General features: G+C 34.1%; 3 protein-coding genes across 6 annotated transcripts; 1 reads left to right on the forward strand and 2 right to left on the reverse strand.

The window, feature by feature from the left end:
* Nucleotides 1–113: 113 nt before the first annotated feature.
* On the reverse strand, nucleotides 114–8,178 carry LOC133673140 (transcriptional corepressor SEUSS-like). Of its 4 annotated transcripts, none has more exons than XM_062093806.1 (10): nucleotides 8,006–8,178; nucleotides 6,666–7,549; nucleotides 6,461–6,580; nucleotides 5,958–6,006; nucleotides 5,066–5,280; nucleotides 4,888–4,956; nucleotides 3,404–3,501; nucleotides 2,611–2,704; nucleotides 1,986–2,058; nucleotides 114–1,364 (listed from the first exon to the last, which is right to left on the reverse strand). In XM_062093806.1, the coding sequence occupies exons 2-10, from the start codon at nucleotides 7,539–7,541 to the stop codon at nucleotides 409–411; spliced, it is 2,550 nt and encodes an 849-aa protein (XP_061949790.1). In that variant the 5' UTR covers nucleotides 7,542–7,549; nucleotides 8,006–8,178; the 3' UTR covers nucleotides 114–408. The 4 variants fall into 4 exon arrangements, with proteins under 4 accessions (XP_061949790.1, XP_061949789.1, XP_061949791.1 ...); XM_062093805.1 differs by having other exon boundaries at nucleotides 8,002–8,178; XM_062093807.1 differs by lacking the exon at nucleotides 8,006–8,178 and adding an exon at nucleotides 7,792–7,983.
* Nucleotides 8,179–9,485: 1,307 nt separating this feature from the next.
* Nucleotides 9,486–13,272, reverse strand: LOC133673390 (BTB/POZ domain-containing protein At2g13690-like). Its single transcript, XM_062094155.1, has 2 exons — nucleotides 12,451–13,272; nucleotides 9,486–10,576 (listed from the first exon to the last, which is right to left on the reverse strand). The coding sequence occupies exons 1-2, from the start codon at nucleotides 13,150–13,152 to the stop codon at nucleotides 9,638–9,640; spliced, it is 1,641 nt and encodes a 546-aa protein (XP_061950139.1). The 5' UTR covers nucleotides 13,153–13,272; the 3' UTR covers nucleotides 9,486–9,637.
* Nucleotides 13,273–18,711: 5,439 nt separating this feature from the next.
* Nucleotides 18,712–19,513, forward strand: LOC133672512 (uncharacterized). The gene is made up of 3 exons (XM_062092948.1): nucleotides 18,712–18,897; nucleotides 19,065–19,127; nucleotides 19,223–19,513. The coding sequence occupies exons 1-3, from the start codon at nucleotides 18,796–18,798 to the stop codon at nucleotides 19,373–19,375; spliced, it is 318 nt and encodes a 105-aa protein (XP_061948932.1). The 5' UTR covers nucleotides 18,712–18,795; the 3' UTR covers nucleotides 19,376–19,513.
* The last annotated feature ends 3,553 nt before the right edge of the window (nucleotides 19,514–23,066 follow it).

Below are 23,066 nucleotides of genomic sequence, written 5' to 3' on the forward strand. Positions count from 1 at the left end.
CATATGCAGCTGCTGCCAGCCAATGCATGGAACATTTTTACATAATTCGGCAGATAGAAGAGATAAAAATGGCCGTGCCTCAAGCCTGAGTTCACGTTTTGAAGCTTTTAAGAGGGATAAAAGACCTTCATAGGGAAACACCCCAGCAAGGTAAACTTAAAATATAAGGTAAAGCTGAAACAACAGGGAAAAGACCTCATCTGAAAACAATAAGCTGTTTGTTTTCCTTCGCTGAACATTTTGCACCAAGTTGAAAATTCATATAATCATAAACAGGAAAGCGTCAAATGGAAATATAGGCGAGCAATCCCCAGCACATGGCACGAGCACCTTGTATCACCACCGGAATTGTATCATACTAGGTACAAACTATCACCATGAAAGTATCAGTAAAATTACCTCCACTCTTCAGGTAGTCCAATCAAATTGGGGATCAAGATATCTATATACTGCTCCAATACTGTTGTGCAGCTGATAAGCCAGTTCCTGTTGCTGGTGATTCATACCAGCATCATGATCCATCACTGGCATAGCAAACTTACCAGACAAAGTGCCGGAGACATTCCCCATTTCAGCTGTGATTCCGCTGGTAGAAGCAGAAAGATGATTTTTACCATTCAAATTCCCATATCCTCCACCAACATTAATTGACTTGTTTCTCATCACATTACCCTCTAGGTAAGGGACATTGGTGAGCACATTTTTTCTTGACTCTGTGACCCTATTTATGTCCACATTATTTCCTTCATAATCAATACTGACCATACCACCTGTCCCACTGAACTGTGAAGAGATCATTTCTTGCATGATTTTCTCAACAGAGCTCTGAAATTCATTTGGATCAACCTCATTGGACTGAGATGACTGTTGCATTGGTGTCTGAACAGGTGAGTTTGCTGAACAGACATGGTTTATAGCAGTTGATGCTGCTAAAGTATTGTGGGAACTTTGAGAAGGATTGCCAGATGATGATGGCGTCAGACAAGAGAAGGGAGAAGAGGGGTTGGGCTGAGCTGGTGGCCAAGTGGTTGAAGAACCAGCAGATGGAATCTGAACAGAAGTCCCAGTATATGGACTGCCAGGACTAGTCATCTGATTTTCAATTCGTGAATTCATGGAATTCTGGTGAAGAAGCCCGCCAACAGTGATGGCAGAGGAAGTGGTGGAGCTTGTGCCGAGGGAATTGTTTGCACTTGCAACACCACTGCTTGTGGAAGGATGCATGATGCTTGCCTGTACAGTATGATGATCATCATTCGATGTGTGTCCAGTAATTTGACACTGCTTTTTCTCAGGTGGTTGTTGATCGGAATCATGCACTCCAGAAAATGGCCTGGTTTTGCGAGGGAACTGGGCCAAACTCTCTGGTAAACAAACAAGAAGTTATTATGTGAAGTAAGAACTTTATTTAACCACGAGTCAAAAGATTCTAATACAGCCTCCATATGATAGTTCCAGGAAACTCTCTGATGACTTTGGGACAAATAGGAGACGTTTACTGTCACATGTAGGATGTCAAGTAATATTTTAAGCCATTTTCTCTGTTATACAACCTTTGAAGCCATTCCCTAGCAGCTAGCAAGGTGTGTCCTAGCAATCTATTGGTTTGTTTGCTGTTTGTAAAAGCTAGTAGCTTTAACTTTAGGAACCTCTATGCATAGATTGTAGTTTTTTTATTTTGGAAAGGAAACTTCTGCATATCATACTTCAATGCATTTTTGGGTGGTGAGATGAATAATCATACGATATGCAATGCACCCTTCTCTTAAAAATTTAAAATTGTAGGTATTTTTTCATTTCCTTTTTGGTTAAACATAGATGTGAAAGTTTAGAGAGAGTTTCAATCAGCACAAAAGCATTGAGAAATAGAAGATAACATCAAACTGTGAAACTTATGGCAATCTTTGCTGACAAGATTTGATTGATAATTATATTCGCGTCAAAAAAGAACGTATACCAAATGGGGGAAGTTTCTTTGAGCTTACCTATTGGTCCCTTCCCAGCATCTTGAGTTGTATAGTCAATCAAGTCTTTCATGCAGTTTACCACCTCTGATATCTGCAGGTTGTTCAGTAAACATGCAAAAAAGAAAAGAAGGTTCTTGTTAGATTATCAAGATATGATCAGTCCAACGTTTTTCAGAAAGAGCAAGAAGCAGATACCACATTTCAAATATAATGCAATCACGCAAATATGGAGTTACATATTAATCTTATGTGCACGTGTTTTATTAGGGCAGGATATATCATCTTAAATTCAAATCCAAAACCCTGAGGGCGAGGTCACTTGGAAGGTAAAATTGGCAGGCACTGTTGCTACAAAGAATAAAAGACCAAATCAAGCAGGAAGGAACCAAGAGCTAGGAGAGAGGATGACATGCATCAGTGGCATCAAAAAGAGCCTAGAAAGAAAACGCATGGGAGGAAGTTTAAACCACATTCAAATGAATTCACATGGGCAACTAGGAAACTCAAGTAAAATATTATGCCTTCGCATTTCCAGAACATAATCAACCTGTGCACTACTAACCAATGTAAAAGAAATGAGCTTATTCAAGTCCAATAATCAAGGATGGCCAATTTGAAATTAGAAAATTGCAATAAACTATACCTGGAGACATCGCACATATCTTTTTGTGAATCCTAAATCATTAACTAAAGGTATCTCCAAGGCTTTTGCTAGTTGACAAGCAGATGCAAGAAACCTGGAAAATTCACACCCATAGATATAAGCCAAACAAAAGCCACCAGGAGGAAATAAAAGTTCCACTGTAATTTACCTATCAACATATGTATCAAATTGAGAATCTAAGAAGAAATCAAACAAGAAGCCATCTAAAATTATATCAGTTGAGTTGAATATTCATCAAGTACCATGCAGAAAAAAAATCCAAACACAACACTTTATCATAGCCATCATGTCACGGTCAAGTTGCTGGATGCTATCATTGATGTCATTATGAAGGCCATTAGCTGAGTGACAATCAGGCCCTATTTGAGAGTCAGAGAATTAAATTACCATGTTGCAATAGTTTACTCAATGTAACTTCATCCATGTTGCAGACCTAATATTCAGGGGTGAATTAGTTTTTAAGTTGCAAATCAAGGTGGTTAGTCAAATGCCTAAAAGTCCCAGATGATGCAAATCATGTACATAAGTGGAGCATGTCCCACATAAAAAATTTGAGGTCTTGCAGCTCATGTGGAAAAGAGGGGGGAACATCATGTCAACTCTTAGGTTCAGCAATTTTCATTGTTCAGCAAAGAAAAAATGAAACAAAAAATATCAAGTTTTTAACAGATTATATGAACACAAATTATGAAATTTCAAATAACGGTGGCAAGAAAAAACCACCATCAACTAGTGACAGCAATCAAAAGATTTCAAAGCAAAAGGAACTCACATGTTACAGTTATTTTCTAAATCAGGTGAAGAAGAGCTCGATGAAGCATTTTGAGCAGAAGCTTGGTATTTCTGTGCCACAACTCCAAGCTGGCTTACCTGCAAGGTAGGAAAGTGATCTATAAAAGTTACACAAGAATTTAAGAAGAACTTACACCTTACCACCTCAATAGCACAAATGGACAGAAAATAAGCAATCACATAAAATGAAAAAAATATGAAAGCGGAAGACTTCAGAGAAAAATTTAACTATGTAACTGTGATTCAGAGAATAATTGACCTCTGATGGCAAGTATTGCAGCAATTAAATCTGAAGTATCATAAAGGGAGATTCCATCCACATGTGCTCCAAGCTGATGAAACTTGGATATGTTGACCATCCTTGGGCACTTCCATTTAAGTATCAAAGAAAGGTGACAAAGAGAATCGCTCCCTAAAGAATGGAGACCAATTTCCCAGACAAGGAGGCCAAGCTTCTCAGGAATTTATTTAAGACCTCTCCCTTCACCAATTCTTGTTAGGGTTATCCCCTAGATGGCTAATCATGTAAATACAAAAGTTTAAGGGCTGTTCAAAAACAGAATAATTCTCCAATTTTCTAGAAAATTGAAGTCAGAAAATGTAAAACTAGAACTTCATGTTCAAATACAATATTTCTCTATCTAGAAAACTAAAAAACTAGTGTTCCAATTTTCCAAATCTATACTAAGTTTAGAAAACCACATTTTAGAGGTTATCCACAGTTTTCCAATGCAAGTTTTTCAAATGAATAAAAAACATGAACAATATAATTTTATACACGCACAGGCACTTTTTAGCTAGGTAAAATATATAAAAAAAAATTCATATTTAGTTAGTGTCATAAATTTAATTTTTATTATAAATATATTTTTTTAAGGTAACAATATAACTTTTTCATGATAGTTTTTAATTCAAATAAAATAAAATTAATAGTCTATAATTAGATTACCACAAACAAAAAATAGTAAGATGACTATTATAAATTATGGTTTTTATTTTTTATGAAAAATTGTTGTCATCTTTATGTATTTTTTATTTTTTCAAATGAAAAAATCGTTTTCATTTTCAATAAATGAACATGTTCTCCCAATTTTTCATTGCAAAAAAAGAAAAGAAGAAAAAGGGAATTTCTTTTTACTTAACACACCCTTAAGGTTTCATTGCATCATTAATTTCTAAATTTCTATATGTTCTACTTTCCTAGATTAGTCTAGTTTGCTGCTTTTCTGAGGTAGGAAATTTTCCAGCTACTTTCATGCAATCTCTAAATTCATTAGAACTGGAGTTCTGATCATGGAAAGAAAAGGGACATTCAACCATAAATTCTGAGATTTGAATAGCGCATGTGAAAGCTTAAATTAATCATGGTAACCTAATCCAAAGATTCCAAAAAAGCTGTACCAAGATCCCCACTCAAGAGAAAACATAATTTACAATACAAATTAGAAGCACTAAATTAGCAACCTGAGGTATAATCAACCTTCGTGGAATAAGTTCCTCATGACGGCATGCACAAAACTCCCAAGAGCAAATCTAGAGAACGTGGATGAACAAAGATAATTAGGGCATCAATGATATTTATAGTTAATAATAAAAGTATAGTTTCAAATATCCCCCAGGTGCAATTTATCAATGCCCAAACCTTCAGATCTGGAGAGAAAATGATACGAAGTTGGCCGTTGCGTACAACACGAAGGTGCTCAAAAACACTCTCTTGTATTGCTTTTGCATAGTCAAGTACAATTTGACCACTTGCATTCTGATATTCACGAGGCATATCGACATAAAGAAGCTCTTCCAAAGTGCCACTATCATATTTGATTTTGAACAACCTAGGAAGAACCTCTACAGTAGTTTCTGAAATTGCAGAAACAACACCAAAGAATGAGAATTGCACAAGACTTCAAATATTATTTCAGAAAAGGAAAAGAAAAGGATGACACAATTCCTTCGCTTTTCATAAATTGTTATCTTTAGTACTTTAAAGTTTGTTGAAGACTACGTTTTTTTCCATCCATTTGTAAGCAAATTCATATCTGCATCATTTAATCCAAAGAAAGAGAGACTCTAAACTTTGATTCCTTTGAGCAAATTCACATCACATTTAATTTTTCTTTCTGCACTCTCTCTTCACAGATCTACTTCCCCTCAAAACTTATCCAAGTGCCTAACAAGGCTAAGTTTTAAACAATGAAATGGATTGCAATAAATGCCTCATGCATTCAATGAGTGAATATTTATCAGAAGATTTTCAGCTTTGAATGGGTCAAGCATCCATTAAGATGAAATTCTTAAAATCTTGATACAGAAAAATATTAGAAATCTTAATAAATTGCACATGCATAATTACAGAGCATCACATATAAATGTGCAACATTTTGATTTTTGATCCACAAGTTGCAAAATATAGTAGAAACATTGTATAACACAATAGCAAAGATATGATAAACAGCATATTTTGCTTATCACTAAGTGCCACTCTAACAAATCAATGGCAGATAACAAAAAAAGTGGAGGCTGTAAAAGTAGCATACCAAAACCACGACCAGGTTTGCAATTGCATATCTCACAGTGCCACAAATCCTGCAACATTTCCATTAAATTTCAAATTTTTCTAATGGCAATAGAAGTTCAAAAGATATGCTTACTCAAAAACTTCATATTTTACCCTGCGGTTTTCATTCCAATTTGGTCATGATTCCATTGTGTTGTGAAGAATATGAAGTCTACAAAAACTCAAATAAAAACAACTGCACACATAAGGCAGTGTTTGTTTAAGAGGTAGAATTACACATAGCACAGGAGAGAATCCAAGCTCAAAACTTCTGCATTTTACCGCTCATTCTCTCCTAAATGCATTTATTCATCATTTCTTTTACATTAAATTGAACAGCATAATCCAGCGTAGAAGTATTGAAGTTGAAAAGCAATGGCGTAAGTCAACCAAAGATATTCTGTTCCTTATCCCCCAGTTCCCCTCAGAAAACATCATGCTATCTTCCTCGGTCAATTAGTATTCGCCTATATAACAGCATACCTGAGGAAAAACACCATTTGTTTGGCGGCTATTTCCATACAACGAAACACACAACCTTTTCCTTGCATTGGAAGCAAAAAACTCAGCCACAAATTTCCTCCAGAATTCAATATTGTTTTCCTACATAAAGACCAGTCACTACAAACACAAGAAAAATGCCAAAAACTGACAGAACACATTTTCTCCAGGAATCAAACAATTTTACCTGAGGTCTATGCCGCTGCTGATAAATGTATTGAGTCAATCGCCTAGCACCTGTTCCCGGTTCATACGGTGGTCTTGCAACAGATCTAACTGGCAAATTTTGCTGTTGAAACTGTTGTATTTGGGGCTGTTGATGAGGAAATGCCCTCAAAAGTTGCTGCTGTTGTTGCAACTGCAGAATTTGCTGTTGCTGTAAGTAATTCATCTGTGCGACAGCAGCCTGAGGAGACTGCCTGGACATCTGGAAGAACTGCTGCTGCTGCTGCTGCTGTAAAACCGATTGAACAGAAAGTTGATTCTCCACTTTAACAGGTCCAATGCCTGTTCCAATCCGGTTCTGTTGTGGTTCTACTTTCACTGAACCCAGACTCTGCAAAGACTGCAACCTACGATGGGGGGAAATCTGGTCATTTATTACATGTGGCTCCAATTTTACAGGTCCCATGGCGCCCAACCCCCCTCGAATGGACTGGAATTGCTTTTGCCCATGGTTTATCATGTGTGGCTCAAATTGTTGAACTTGAGGTTGGTGATTAACAGAAGGGTTAGAAATTTGCTTGCTTTGAACTTTTCCAGATGAAGCAGAACTCACCATATTGGAACCATCAAACAATGAGCTGAAACCCACATCATTAGCTACCATAGAAATAATAGTAGACTCTAAACCAGAAAGTCCAGAGCTTGAAACACCTTTCCCAAAACCCTGATTGATAAGAGAAGACGCACTGGGAGAATTTCCAACCAAATTCATGTTATACTGACCTGGCTGCATGGAACCATCTCCTTGAGACCCCAAAATGGCAGAATTTGATCTCAAAAGCACAGGTGAAACAGACTGGGAACCACCGATTGGAGTCTGTGGCCTACTTGGTATCATTTTTTGGCCTAAACCCAGAAAACACAACCTTATTTCATTTCACAAAATGACAAGAAATTTTCACTACAAGCTTGAATTTTTATCAACACCCATTTTCCCAAATGAGCTTATCTAAACAACCCAGAAAATAAAAACATAAAAATTCAGCATCTTAAACCTTTGAAGCCAATTACAGCACACATTAACCATAAACAAAAGAGAATGCAGCAGTTTTTCCACAATAGGACATAACCAAAGAATTGCAGCCAACCTTCAACAAATTCGGGCCTCAGATTATTATATAAAACAGAAAAAAGCTTTAGAAGAGAAACCCATTTTTTTCTTTTTTTCTTGTTTCTTTTTCTCTCTTTTTTTTCTCAGGAACCAGACAGACAGACTACAAAACGTATGAAAGAAAGTAGTAAATGAATGTGAAAGTAGAAGCCAGCTAGCACCAGAGAGAGAGAGAAAATGCAATTACCCACAAGTGTTGGTTTATAGGCAACGCAATTGAATGGCAATCTTCAGAGAGAGTGAGAATGTTTTCTGAGCGTTTAACACACTAAACAGAGAGTGAGTGAAAAGGACTGTGTGGCAGTGTCTGGAGTAGGGACTAGAGAGAGAAAAAAATCTATGATGATGATTCGAAAAGGGAAAAGAAAATAAATATGCTAAAGGACACAAATACTACAATGACGAGGTTTATGTGGACCAAAAGGTATATAGCGAGATCTGAGCATATATATTTAGAGCGCAGTCTAAAACCCGGCCCAGTCCGTATCGTAAGCTGGGTGAATTAATCCGGATTAATTGATTAATCTCAAATTAAATCTTTTTAAATTTTTTAAAGAAAAATTAAAATAATGCAATTTTAAAAAATAAAAAATCCTTATTTATATTTTAACTAGATCACTCATGTAAAACCACCCAATTTAATATAAAACCTTGATGAGTGGTTTAATAACACTAATTTGGGGTTGAATTTTTATACCCGTCCGTACAAGTAATCTTAAATGGATATATTTCTCTTTTTAGAAGTTAATGACAGGACTAAATAAATCTTATCTTTATAACATGAAATTATTAAAACTACTTGTTTTCATTAAACTATTATATAAATTGGGTTTATTGCATAAAATTATTTGATTAACTGAACCATAGATTTTGAAATATTTTAGGTTTATTTAGAAGTATAGTTAAAAAAATTTAAAGTGATTTTTGTTTGAAAATATATTAAAATAATAATATTTTTATTTTAAAAAATTTATTTTTAATATCAACTTATCAAAATAATCTAAAATAAAAAAATAATTTAAAATTAAAAAAATAAAAGATTTAAAAGTACAACTGTAAATAATAACAAAGTAAAGGGCATGTCTGCAAGAGGATTCACTCTCCATTTGAATTTTATTATAACTTTGATGAGTGTTTTGAAACTTTAATATTTTTAATATAAAAATGTAATGAGTTTTTTATTTTTTTTTTATTTTGACGTTTATAAAGATAGAACCTAAGGCCAGAGACAGGATAGTTATATTATCATTATAAGGTTTAAATTGACTGTCGTTTATAAAGATGAAGGACTATTTTTGACATGCAAACTAACCTCATATACTCTTATAGTTGGAAAAGCTTAAAAAAAAAAAAAACCAAGACGCAAACCAGCCCATTTGGCATCGTTGCTATATTTTGAGCAGAATAATATAAAAGGAATTAACATCTCTCTTTCATATTGAGTTTTTGTATGCAGGACTAGTTCCTGAAGCCCTTCCTAAAGATGCTGCAGTGCATTCATCTTCTACTTCAACAACGCAGCTAGATTGTGGCTTCTATCACGAGCACCTGCTGAAAATGTAACTGTGGGAGTGTCGAGTGAAGATGGGATTCAACCTAACAACTTGTCATGTACCCACTTTATTTGATTTTCTGATGATTAAAATTTAAACTGATGAAGCTAAAGATGTATTTTGCTAAAAAATTTCTTCTCATTTAATGCTCTAACCATCATTACAACGATTCTACATTGTGATTTACATTATTCAGTTCCTGATTCTCAGAACCCTTCAGCCTACACATCAACAAATGTTACAGGGGTGGACAATGACAAGAGATGCCTATTACCTGGATTCAATTGCATGAGTTTCTGAGCCTCTCGGAAATGATCGACGCCACCAAATCTGGAAGGCTTTGCAAAGATTGGGACATTCGGTGCCATGCTTGGAGAAATACCTAAACCATTCAGTGAACAGCACATCCTGCTGCTTCAAAGGAAGTGTAAGGAGTGTCTGACCCATGGCTTCTTCTAATGCTTTCATGTCCAATCCCTTTTTACATCTCTGTAACCAACCGAAGTCCAATAGCATTGGCCCAAACCATGCCTGGAGAAGCGCTGCTCTTGCTTCTGAGCGGCAATGCAATTTTCTGGTTCCCATTGCAATAAATAAAATTGCAGAAACCCGGCTGAGCTCATATCTAACCATCGGAGATACACTCCCATGCATGCTAAGCAACTCTCCTTGATGTGCCCACATATCCACAAATTCCTCACCAATCTGTTGATCAAAGAGAATTTCCAGTAGCCAATTGATGTTGTCAACCTGTCTGGAGATGCGTCCAATCAAGGGCTTACTTGTTTCTTTTTTCACCACTTTCCCAGGGGATATGATACCAGAGGCTTCCTCCATGAGGCTGACTAATGAACCTAGACAGGACTGACAAACATCATAAAGATCTTCCTTGCTGGGATCGTGTTGATCCTTCTCGTACACTGAACTTTTGCAAAGGAGACCCTTAACTAATGACTTCAATTCATTTCTTGCATTGGCATCAGCACAAGCAGTAATAGACCAAACAAGCTGTCTAGCTAGATTTTGTTTAGAATCTTCTGAGCTAAGCAAGTGGAGTCTAGCCAAAATGTCTTGAGTTGTTGTCTCATCAAATTTAAACACTGCAAATAGATTCCTAAGTCTGTCCTCTTCTTCCTCCGTCCAAGGGATAGCCTCAAGGTATTTCAGACAGGATAAAACACCTTTAGTAAACATGATGCCAGCTGATACCTGGTGATAGTTCCAAAGATCTTGTTGGATCGATAAGCAAATAGTTGAAGGACATAGAGATAAAGTTGTCGGAAAAATGCATCATTCTTTGGATTCTTGAATATGAGGCTACAAAAGACAAGATCCAAGCCCTGTACTGTAAACTTTTATACGTTACAGTGAATGACTTACACAATCATTTGTTTTTAACGCTAGGCTGTGTAACAATCTAGAAAACGGATGAGCCTAGTACAAGAAGTTGAAGATCATTACATGGGTGGTTGCTACGACTCCTTTGCTTTGAGCATTAGTTCAACGCCGATGGCAATTAGACCACTGGATTTTTGCTATTTTGATCAAATCCAGTAGCTCTAATAGCCATAAACATTGTGCCTATGCTCAAAGCATTGTCATTCCAGAGATCACACATTTTATACTACCCAACCTAGCATAATCTATGAGTTCAGCTCCTAACATCGTAATGTCTCCTAAATAAGATTAAAAAGACCAATCCATTGATTAATCCTTCTTCAATATCTGTATATAGTATAATTTCTACAAAAGTGGATCTTAAAATGACTCTTCTATCATAAGAATGATGAGCAGAATCAATTTTGTGGGCTTGTGACATGGCAGTTGCAATGCCAAAAAAACCATGGGTGTTTCTTCATTCAAATCAGAAAAGTTTGAAATTGATGCTTTTCCAATTAGGATGAAAAGCACTAAAAGAAAACATTTTTGCAACTGCCCCTGCAATACCAAACACACACTTAGAGAACCCTAAGAAATTATGACAGTCTCAAATCCCATCTAGTATACCTAAATATGGAATAACATGAAGAAGGGATTTGGTAGGATTCTTTGCAAAATGCGAACCGTAAATGTCTGCACATTCACATACATGTGCATGTTGTATCTTAGCAAGGATAGAATAATTGTCAACTCTATTACACTTGATCTCAATCTCTGACTAATTGGGATCAGTTGCATGAATAACTTTCTTCCATCCCATGGTAAACAAGGAAACTCTCTGTAAGATGCTTAAAAAACAAACCATCTGCGAGATATTTAAAACTTACATAAAAAAATCTCCAACTTGATTGTGAAATTTTAATTACAAAATAAACCAGTTGAGGAGAACCTAGTTCACTGTTTACCTTAACCACCTATTGAAGGTTAGTGGGTAAGCCAATATTCCAGCAAGCACAAAAGGAAAGCTGTGAACAATTGTGATCGATGCGATTGTTTAATTTCAATCATCCGTGCATGACACGCGCGCATGCACATGAGACTCCCATCAGTGCATGTACACATGTCATACACAAACAACTAAGATTGGACAGCGATGTCACAACTGCTCAAAACCCCTAAAAACAACCTTAAATGATTAAGTACTCTACATTTAAAATAGGATAGTACTGTTCTAACTCTTATAGAACAATCGCATTACATCCATACAAAGCATGATTAAGATATAAGCCTGGAAGGAATGCTTTAAACATTTGCGATTGATGAGATAGTCCAATCCCAACCATCCATGCATGACATGCACGTGTGATTCCACATCATGTTTATGCTTGACCACAAACACGTCATGCACGTATAACCGAGATTAAACAATCTCAACGCAACTATCCATAGCAATTCCCATTACCGCACAGACTTCAAAATCAATTGCCGCTGAATTAATAACATAATAATTTTTTCCCCTTGAACACAGTTGTCAAAGAGACTATACCCAGCTAAAATCTTCAGAAAATAAAATAAAATAATATCCACAATAACACACAACATTTCCACTAAAACCCATAAACAAACACACACAAAAAAACAACCCAAAAACATAATAATAATAATAATAATCATAAAAAAAAAACAGAAAACAGAAATCTAACCTCAAGTATATCAATGGCTCTATAAGCCCCAACCTTCAATAACCTTTTAGCAATATCCTCTTCAAACATCAACTCAATTGTCTCCCTAAAAATTCCCAAATTCTCCACATCAGGCACTTCTATTCTACACGTTTTTCTTGACAAATTACCACCACCATCACCATCACATTTCGACCCCAGGTTTTTCCGATATTCGCATATCAACCCCGCAAACACTTCTGAATTTGCAATCAAGACTTCCGAATTCAGCTCCAACACCAAACCCCCACCATTCTTCCCTCTCAATTTCAGCCTCACGTCAAACACGCCCCGACCCGAATCCAACCCGGAACCCGATCCAGAATCCGAAAACGACCTCCTCTCATTCCTCCCCCGGAAAGACTCAGATCTCGATTTCGAGTTCAAGTCCACCGGCGGCGACGGGTCGGGTATGATGTCTCGGGTCGTGTCGCCAGTAGGATCCGAGTCAATAGGCGAGACGCGGCCTGGGGAGAGGATTCTTCTCGGGTCTATCCGACCCACGAAATTTAACCCGGGCTTGGGTGAGTTAGGGAATGAGCGGGGACCAAGCTTAGAGACCGAGTAGTCGGGTTTCTTGTTCTTCTGGAAACTGGGTGGTACAGCAAAGGAACAGCACCACGAAGATCGCCCGCGGCGACACTGATAGGTTGAACTATGCCTTTTGTGAGTCGACTCGGCCATGGATCAGAACGGAGTGATAGACCGAGTCAAGTCATCGAGATAGAGAGTAAGACTGGAGTGAAGAAAGGAGAGAATGGGAAGGGAAGGGAAGGGAAGGGAAGGATACTGTGTTTATGAGATATACATGTGTCCTGCCCTTTTATTTATTATTTATTTATTTAAAAAGAGAAGTTTTTTTTGTTCTTGGAAATGGTGAAGGTTGTTTATATTCTTTTAAAAATGTTTTTTTTTAAATGTAGATTTTAAAAGATTGATTATATTCTTTTCGTGTTTTTGGTAATATAGTATAATGTAGATTTTAAAAATGATTTCTATTTAAAATTATATTAAAATATTTTTTATTTTTAATATTATTATATTAAAATTATTAAAAAATATTAATTTAATATTTTTTCAAGACAAGTACATTTTTAAAATACATGTAAGCACAGGTGAAGCATGCTTTTAGTGTATTTAGTATTATAACGTATAATATCTTTTAAAAAATATTTTGTTTAAAAATTTATTAAAATTATTTTTTTATATTTCTGTTATTTTTTTGTTTGAAAAGTATTTTTAAAAAAAATTATTTTATTTGCTTTAAATTAATATTTTTTTTGGGTATTTTCAAATAATTTTGATATTTTAATGTCAAAAATAATTTTTTAAAAAATAAAAATATATATATTATTTTAATATTTTTTAAAATAAAAAAAATTAAAAAAATAATAACCACACTTTCGAATGCTTTCTTTTTTAAAATCTGCACGGGCTAATTAAAAAACATCACTACCTAGAATTTTATTTGGGTTTTGTTTTAAATTGAATTGAAAAAAAAATTAAAAAAATTTAGTTGACTTATCACGTCAACCCAACCAAAATAAAAAAATAAAAAAATTATATTTAATAAAAATAATATCCATAAATTAATCTAATGACACGGAGGGAAAAAAAAATTAACCGAGGCAAATGGTGATAAAGGAGGGGGAAATGTGAGTTTAATAAAGTTTGATACTTGATTGAGGAGGGAGGGAATGAGCTGGAGCTTTCATCATTTCTTTGGCTTGGTGGGGAGGGAAGGAAGGAATGAAGGCAGGCTGAGGTGTAAAGTAAATGATGGAGTGTAAGGTTGTTTTTTCTTTTCAAACATTCAATGTATTTTGAAGTCTAAATCTTATCCATGAAGACTGAAAAAAAAAGTATTAATTAGATAATTAAATTTAAATCCGAGGTTTTTTTTTAATTTTCTGAATTTCAATGCGTTCTTAAATTTTTTAATTTAAAACAAAGTTTTAGGTTTATTTAATGCTAAGTTAGCTAAAAAAGATATTATTTAACTCAAACTTGGATTATTCATCAAAATAGAAAAAATTATACTTCTTTGAAGAAAGGGATGAGTTGATCTCTCAACTTGTCAATTGATTAACTATATAAATTAAACTTATTATGATTTTAAAGGAATTAAATTAACTTTTTTGTTCTTTATAATAAAATTATTGAACTTAATTAGTACCCGTTTAGATTTGATGAAAGTGGATTCAATCTCTACATTATTTTACCAATGATTTAATTCTTAAAGAAACTATGAAAAGGAAATTATTTATAAATATATATCATCAATCTAAATAAAAAAAATTTAAAATTAAAATCTCGAAATATGTAACTTAACTGATTAGATTTTAAGTTTGTTTCCTAAAAATCACTAATTTAAGTCTTATAAATTTGAAGGCCACTAGAGATTTACATGGTCGTTAATTTTAGGATCCGTGAAATTAGTCGAGATATATAAAAACTGATTCATATACCTACATTAATAATAATAAAAAAAACTTAAAATTAAAGTATATGCACTCTTTTTGTCTTTAAATCTCTTGTTTTCCCCGTTATCACAAGGAAAATATATATGGATGTCGTTGTTCGCGAGATCATGCTGACCTAATTTTTGTTAGGAAGAATGTCATCTACCTTTTTGTTTTATTTTCATTTAATACATGCATGTAAAGGTGCTGTCTTTGCACAAAACAAAAGATTATAGTTCTCTCCCTTATCCTCTGATAATATAAATCAGCTCACGAGGCTCTTTACTTTCTAATTTTTGTCAACATGATCCTTCATCATTTGTTTTTATCAATACAACCACTACTATATTTAACAATTTTCTCAACGAAAAATTCCATTGGTATTTACATTAATATGTTGTAAGTGATTATTTAACCAATGAATTCACAAAACATATTTTAAATATAATATTTTTAGATGCCCAAAATTAGAAATCAATCCAAAAGGAAACTACTAAAAATAAAAATAAAAATAAAAATAAAAAAGTTAGTATTCTTCATCAACACACATTATGCATACTCCTAACATATATATGTGTATTAATATTAAAAAAAATGCATTTAACCAAATCACACATAAAAAAACTATAATTTTTTGCATAAAATAATAATAATAAATCATTAATTAGACCCAAGAGTCTCAAATATTTCTCAATTGGGTCCTCTTGTCCATATTCATTAATTTTTCCGTCAATATTTCTTCTAAGCCATGCCGGTTTATTATATAAAATATGCATAATTAATAGAAATTGGTACGTAAATGTTGACAAGCTTTGATAGAAGGAATTAACTAATTGAGAAATGCATTAAACAAAATGGAAATGAAAATGTGTTCATCTCCTCGATCCCCTCCACCAACGAAGCCCAAAGGGAACAACATATCTATTAATAATTCTTTGATTTCAATTAATAAGATCAGGAATCTTGAACTAATTAAGAATTTGGTTATAAAGCTAATTAAAAAAGATTTTTGGAGCTATTTTACTAATTGGTCTCGTTGATATTCATGATATATATATAATTAATTAAGGCTACTACACGTATAAATTCGTTTTTTCTTTTTATCATGGTGTCGTAATCCTTATTGTGCAAACTTATGATATCTCTATTTGTTTAATTTGGCTTACTTCATTGGGTATTACTCTTTCTTTAAAATATGAGCTTTTGCAAGCTCTTCTTACCATACATCCGTATAAGGCTGCTATTATCCTTTCCTCCTCCAAATTCTCTGGTCTTAGCACCAACGTGAGGGGATCTTTCCTGCGGAGGGCATGAGAGACTGAGAATGAGATTTAATTTATTTTTATGTTTTAGAATTTTTTTAAAAAAAATTAAATTTTTTTAGTGTTTTTAGATTATTTTTATGCGCTGATATCAAAAAAAAATTTTAAAATAAAAAATATTATTTTAATACATTTTTGAGTAAAATACACTTTAGAAAACAATCATAATCATACTTCCAAACAAGCTCACCTTATGCTGGTCATTTTATATGCTCTAGATTTGTAATTTCATCTCTAGTACATAACCAAACATAACATGAGAGTTTTTTTTATCCAACTGCTCATAAATAAAATGATTAAAAAATATATAAATATGAATAATATACTTAATGTTGGGATTCTTTAATATTAATTTTGATATTTCACCTGATATATTTATTAGATTTTAAATTTGTGGAGGAATGCTATCTTTGGGGGGGACAAGAAAAGGAAATCACATTGTTAGATTATGCATGCGTACCCATAGAAAAAAAAAGGGGAAAGGAAAAGAGGAAAATAGAGGGCTAACTATATTATAATCTCATTATTAATCAGAGCTTAATTTATACGAATAGATTACATCCATTGTTATAAGAATGAGCTTCGCGGATTGATTTAGAAATTTGTCGATCCAAGGTCCAGTTTGGATTTATCCAGTGAAAAAACTTGGATTTTTTTAAATGATATTATTTTGAATCTTTTTAAAAATTAAAAAAAATTAAGTTAATTATTAACTTATTTAATTCATGATCTGAATTTTAAATTAGACCAAAATTAAAGATTTTCTCCATTAAAAATCAATTTAGTATTATAAAATAATAGGCAACTATGGTAAAATAGCGATTTCAAAAATAGTTATGTTAATAAAAGGATGGTGTTGATAGATGTAAGAGTTGTTTGGAAGTGCGTTATTTTAAATTTAGTTTTTTGGTTTAAAAATAAATTTTTATATGTTTTTGAATCGTATTAATATGTTAATGTTAGAAATATTTTTTAAAAAATATTAAAAAATTATTTTAATATATTTTCAAGTAAAAATTATATATTGATAAATAATCATTAAAATGACATGTGTATTCAATCAAATTATATTCAAAATCTGCATTAAGAGACCTTACGAGAGAGAAACAAAATGATTTTTTCTAAGAAAAGTCTTTGGGTGAAAAATTGTTTATATATCCTTATTCTTTTCAAATAATAGATAAAAAGTGCATTTGTAGGAGTCTTTTATTTTTTTATATAAATTTTTCTATTTGATTTTTTATTGTTTTTATTCATATTTATTTTCATGTATATATCATTTCAATTAAAAAAATAAATATTTCATATAGATTTTGAATTGATAGTATTTGTTGAGGTAATAGTTGTTTTTTAAATTATTTTTTACTTAAAAATATATTAAAAATTATTTTTTATATTATAACATCAAAATTATTCAAAAATATAAAAAATATTTTTAAAAAAAACACAATGATAAAAAAAAAAACAATAGGTGATGATATTGAGGATGAACACGACAATTGTTATAATAAATTGATGATATTAATTAGTAGTTAAATTAACAACAAGTGCCGGCGACAATGACATGATAATGATGGCATTGACGAGTCGGTGATGGTGAGGTTGTGGTTTTAATGAAAAGGTATATTAGTAGTTAAAAAAACAAAGAAGAAGTTTATCAACCCATCCTTGTCATATTTGCAGATATTAATTTGATAAATTTATTTGAATATTGAAATGCATCTTGTTTGGCAAAGCTCTAGACAGATTAAAAAAAGTGTTTATTTAGTATTGTGGTGTTTTTGTAAAAATATTTTTTAATTTAAATAATATATATTTTAAAATTTTTGATATTATTATTTCAAAATAATTAAAAATATATTAATTTAATTTTTTCTATTTAAAAGTAGTTAAAAAAATAAATTTAATCGCATTACTAAGTAAAACCAGAATCTAAATTAGTCTGATCATCCAAACTCTCACAAATAATTCTATATGTTCTTCATTAATAGAATTTTTTTTGAAGTTTTTTTAATTTATAACTAGAAGATAATATTAAAATATTAAAAAAATTAATTTAAAATTAAAAAAATTTAAACTCTTTTAAAAACACAATCATATCCCACCGTCATCACACACTTTTCCAAGAACCCTAATACATGTCACTTAGGCCATACCTTGTGGCCCCTTTTGATTGGTCACCGTACCATATGTAACACGTAGCTGTCATATAAACACAACAAAAATCCGCCAGGTCAAATCCTCGTATAAAATATCCACACGTAGGAACCAGAAGATTTCTTGAACAGAGACCAGGACATAATCATCGGACACGTGTTGTGTCACGGGTCCCTAGGTTGGCACGTGGATGACTTTGTGGTTCAATGGTGACACGTTACTTTACGTGTTGCAATAGCTACCGCATCACCTCGCATTTTAAGGGTTTGCTTTCTCCATCTTTTTCACGTCGATCGTGCAGGTCCAACTTTGCACAAGAATATCATATTCGTACCATATCCTTTTTGCTCTTTTCCTGTAAAGTCACAGGGTTTTGTTTCTTTGAAATGATGGAAGGTGATACAACTATGGCGGCGAGGATTGATAGAAAAACGTCAATAGAATTTGAGCCAAGGACTCTAAGAATGGAGCAAATCCAATTTGCCAGGGTATGTGCGTATGCTGCTCAGTTTATATCTCCTTGAGGCTTGAGGGGTCTTAGACGGTTTTGTTTACAGACAATTCTGTGTTTGAAATGGTTATGGGGCTGATAATTAGGTAGGATGGAGTTCATATTAGGTAATGCATGCTAAAATTGGGTTACGATTTGTTACAGGAAGCAGCTCTATATGTGTTGAATACGAGCAGCATAGAAGCTGCTTTGAGTATATTTACAGAGGTAAACAACCTTTTGGATTATTGCATATATGTATGTAGGCTGCAGTTTGCATGCTCTTCATATCTTTTCTTAATACTACTCTCTCGTGATTGTAGGGTGTGGAGCCGGTGGTGGGTGTGGCAAGACGAAATGGAGACGCCATTAATGGGATGGAAATGAGTAAAGAAAAGCAGTATTTGGAAGATGAAGATGAAGATGAAGACCTGCAGCTGCCTGGGATAAGAGATATAGCATCTTCTCCTTTTTAACTGATTTATTTGTCAGCACAACTTTATATGTAAATAATACGATTAGTTAATTAGCTATTGGCCTCTGGTGTACGTTGTACAGGATCCAAAATCTGCCTTTCCAAGTATCGGCCTACCTATCTACACATAACTCAATTCATTCAACGTCTTCTTCTTTCTTTCTTTTCCAGAATTTCATGTGTATAAAACACCTTATACATGAAATACCAAGTAAAAAAGTTCATCTAGGATGTTTTTATTTCCTTATAAATGAGAAATTAATGAATAATCTTAAATGAAATTAATATTATAATGGTTTATTGTCATCGTCGTAGCCGTTCAAGACAATATCCGAGCTGTTGTTCAGAACTTGCGAGTTTTCCATGATTTCCTCTCGCAGGAGGAAACCATAGCTCATCCTAGGCATAATTAACCAAGATTGATGTCTTGTGGGTTACCAATTTAGGTAAAGTAGGTGAGCAGAGTGGCAAGAAGTGCCGCTGTCTTGCTAGGAAATGGACAATGGGTTAATGTATGGTCCCGAACTAGTATATACTAAATGGACCTGCTGATGGTGGATAGGGAGTGCTTTACTAAGATTGTCTTGGACCCTATTGTTTGTGTAGAATTTCACAGAGACAGATGAGGAGAATTGTTTTCTTATTTTCAATTATTTGTTGTGTATAGAGTCTAAATATTTATAATACAACTGTGAGTAAATCACTCCTACTAATTTGCTATACAAAATTTAAAAGTAGAATCTGAAAACGTAAATCAAGGCATTTAACATAACCGAAACTAAAGGTTTAGGATTATTGTTATGTCTTCTCCGTTTGCTGAGGTTTGGCCTGATTTTTAGTTGTTGCACCATCTTCTACGTGATCTGCACAATCTTCTACGTGATCAACAGATTTCAATTCAATACACCCTCTTAACCGAATAGGCAGCTCCTGCACATGAAGGTTGGTCCGTAGATGAGTAAATCGTGCAACAGTCAGAGGTTTAGTCAACAAATCTGCAAGCTGATCACGTGTGGACACGAAGGAGACATGAAGTTTCTGCTGCACAACTTGATCTCGTACGAAATGAAAGTCAATTTCAATGTGCTTTGTACGAGCATGAAACTTTGGATTAGATGAGAGATAAGTCGCACCAATATTATCGCACCAAAGAGTTGGACAGCGTTGGAGAGGCATTTTGAGTTCTTGCAACAGAGATTGAAGCCACTACAATTCAGCAGCAGTGTTGGCCAGTGACTTATACTCCGATTCAGTGCTGCTGCGTGCCACTGTTTGCTGTTGTTTGCAGCTCCAGCTAATTAAATTGGATCCATGAAAGATACAATATGCTCCTACACTTCGTCGGTCATCACTGTCACCAGCCCAATCGGCGTCACTAAATCCTTGTAAAGTATGATCAGACTGATGAGTAATATGTAAACCAAAATTTACAGTGTATTTCAGATAACGAAGTATACGTTTCACTGCCTGCTAGTGAACATCTTTGGGCTGATGCATGAACTTGCTCACCTTGTGAACTGCAAATGCAATGTCAGGTCGTGTAAAACCGAGATAATATAAGGCACCAACTGTACTTCGATATAAATAAGGGTTGTCGAAATCAATACCCTCAAATTTAGAGAGTGTGCAGTTTGTGGACATTGGTGTGCTGCAATGTTTGACCTTATCTAGCTTGAGTCTTCGTAACAAGTCAATGACATATTTTCGTTGAGTCAGAATCAGATCACCACCATCATGCAGAGTTTCAACTCCGAGAAAATATGATAATGGTCCCAAATCTTTATCAGGGAAGACACGTCCAAGGTAAGAAATTAATTTGTTGACTTCCTCAAAGTGAGAACCCGTGACAATTATGTCATCAACATATATAAGTATGAGCAGCTGGAAACTTGCAGTCTGTAAAATGTAAAGTGAAGGATCTGATTTTGAGCCTACAAAACCATACTGAAGCAATTGATCTGTCAACCTAGAGAACCAAGAACGGGGAGCCTGACAAAGACCATATAGACTTTTCTTTAAGCGGCATATATGAGTGGGGAAATCAGGATGAATATACCCTTGAGGTTGACACATATATACCTCTTTATCTAACAGTCCATGGAGAAAGGCATTTTGAATATCTAGTTACCGAATACACCAACGCTGGGAGAGAGCAATAGATAACACTAGCCGAATGGTTCCTTGTTTAATGACGGGGCTAAAGGTTTCTAGAAAATCAACACCATGTTGTTGCCAGTAGACAAATCGAGACACTTATACCCCTGATGTGAGAGACTGTAGCCAATAAAAATACATGTTTTCGATCTGTAATCAAATTTATGTTTGTTATAAGGACGTAAATTTGGCCAACAAGCACAACCAAACACATACATAAAGTTATAATTTGGTTTTTGATGATAAGCCTTTTCAAAAGGAGAGCAATGATTTAAAATTTTAGTTGGAAGACGATTGATTATATAAACAACAGTTAAAAATGCATCCTCCCAATATGGTTTTGGAAGATTAGCATAAGCCAATAGTGCTAGACCCATTTCAACAATTTGACGATGTCATCTTTCAACAGCTCCCATTTGCTCATGTGTGTACGGGCAAGCTAGACGATGTTGAATACCATATTTGGAAAAAATATATATTTAATCTACGATACTCACCTCCCCAATCAGTTTGAATGGCTTTAATTTTGGTATTAAAATGGCGTTCAACATACGTTTGAAGTGTAAGAAAATATTTTCAACATCGGATTTTTGCTTAAGAGGAAATAACCAAATATATTTTGTGAAAGCATCCAAGAAACAAACATAATAGCGAGAGCCGTAGCTGGAAATCACTGAACTAGGCCCCCAAACATCTGAATAAATGAGTTCCAAGGGCTTAGTAACATGAGGTATAGAAGCGGAAAAAGGTAAATTATGGCTTTTTATCATCTCATATTCAGGACATATCTTGTGTCTTTTATTGGAAAGAAAGGAAAGATTATTTGAGCGGATAACATGATTGACAGTGTTGTAAGAGGCGTGCCCAAGACGACAGTGCCAATCTGAGACTGAAACACGAACACCAACAAGAGCTTTGGGATATAAATGTTGAAGAGGCTGTGAAAAACAGTAAAGACCATCTTTGATGACACCTTTATGCAGGGTGTTTCCCGAGTAATCCTTGATCAAAAAACAGGAAGCATGAAACTCAAAATAAACAGAATTATCTTCAGTGAATTTTTTGATAGAAATAAGATTTTTTGTAATTTGAGGGACAACTAATATTTGGTCAAGGATAAAAGATTTAGAGTGTGCAGATAAAGATGCCTTGCCTAAATGAGTTATGTGCAAACCTGTGCCATCTCCGACTTGAATCTGATCATTTCCAGCATACTCTTCACTATGAACATTAAGGTTGTTGAAGTTATTAGTCAAATGGTGTGTAGCTCCAGTGTCGGCATGCCATTCTTGCTCCAATGAGTGCTGAATGTGTTGGTTGGAGGCAATGTTGGCTTAAGGATTTGGTCGAAAAGGTTGAGGAAGAAACTGACTGTCAAATCTCTTAAAGCAGCGAACTGCAGTATAGCCAGGTTTATCACAGAGCTGACACCAAAGATTAGTGTAGTTGTTATTTGGACGAGAAGTAGTTTGGAAACTACCTCTACCATAAAAGGAGGAAGGGCCACGCCCCCTGCCTCAGAAGGTAAAATTGTTGTT

Source organism: Populus nigra, chromosome 14 (assembly GCF_951802175.1).
Source record: "Populus nigra chromosome 14, ddPopNigr1.1, whole genome shotgun sequence".
In the NCBI taxonomy this organism is placed as follows: Eukaryota; Viridiplantae; Streptophyta; class Magnoliopsida; order Malpighiales; family Salicaceae; genus Populus; species Populus nigra.

What these genes read in the sequence shown, in the direction of transcription:
- LOC133673140 (XM_062093806.1), bottom strand. Translation starts at nt 7,541, where the DNA reads ATGATACCAAGTAGGCCACAGACTCCAATCGGTGGTTCCCAGTCTGTT. An exon ending in TTTTCTCTCCAGATCTGAAG is followed by an intron (nt 4,957 to 5,065) that starts GTTTGGGCATTG and finishes CACGTTCTCTAG; the next exon opens with ATTTGCTCTTGGGAGTTTTG. An exon ending in GAAGGTTGATTATACCTCAG is followed by an intron (nt 3,502 to 4,887) that starts GTTGCTAATTTA and finishes CCTACCTTGCAG; the next exon opens with GTAAGCCAGCTTGGAGTTGT.
- LOC133673390 (XM_062094155.1), bottom strand. Translation starts at nt 13,152, where the DNA reads ATGGCCGAGTCGACTCACAAAAGGCATAGTTCAACCTATCAGTGTCGC. An exon ending in GAGCCATTGATATACTTGAG is followed by an intron (nt 10,577 to 12,450) that starts GTTAGATTTCTG and finishes AACTATCACCAG; the next exon opens with GTATCAGCTGGCATCATGTT.
- LOC133672512 (XM_062092948.1), top strand. Translation starts at nt 18,796, where the DNA reads ATGATGGAAGGTGATACAACTATGGCGGCGAGGATTGATAGAAAAACG. An exon ending in AGCAAATCCAATTTGCCAGG is followed by an intron (nt 18,898 to 19,064) that starts GTATGTGCGTAT and finishes GATTTGTTACAG; the next exon opens with GAAGCAGCTCTATATGTGTT. An exon ending in CTTTGAGTATATTTACAGAG is followed by an intron (nt 19,128 to 19,222) that starts GTAAACAACCTT and finishes TCGTGATTGTAG; the next exon opens with GGTGTGGAGCCGGTGGTGGG.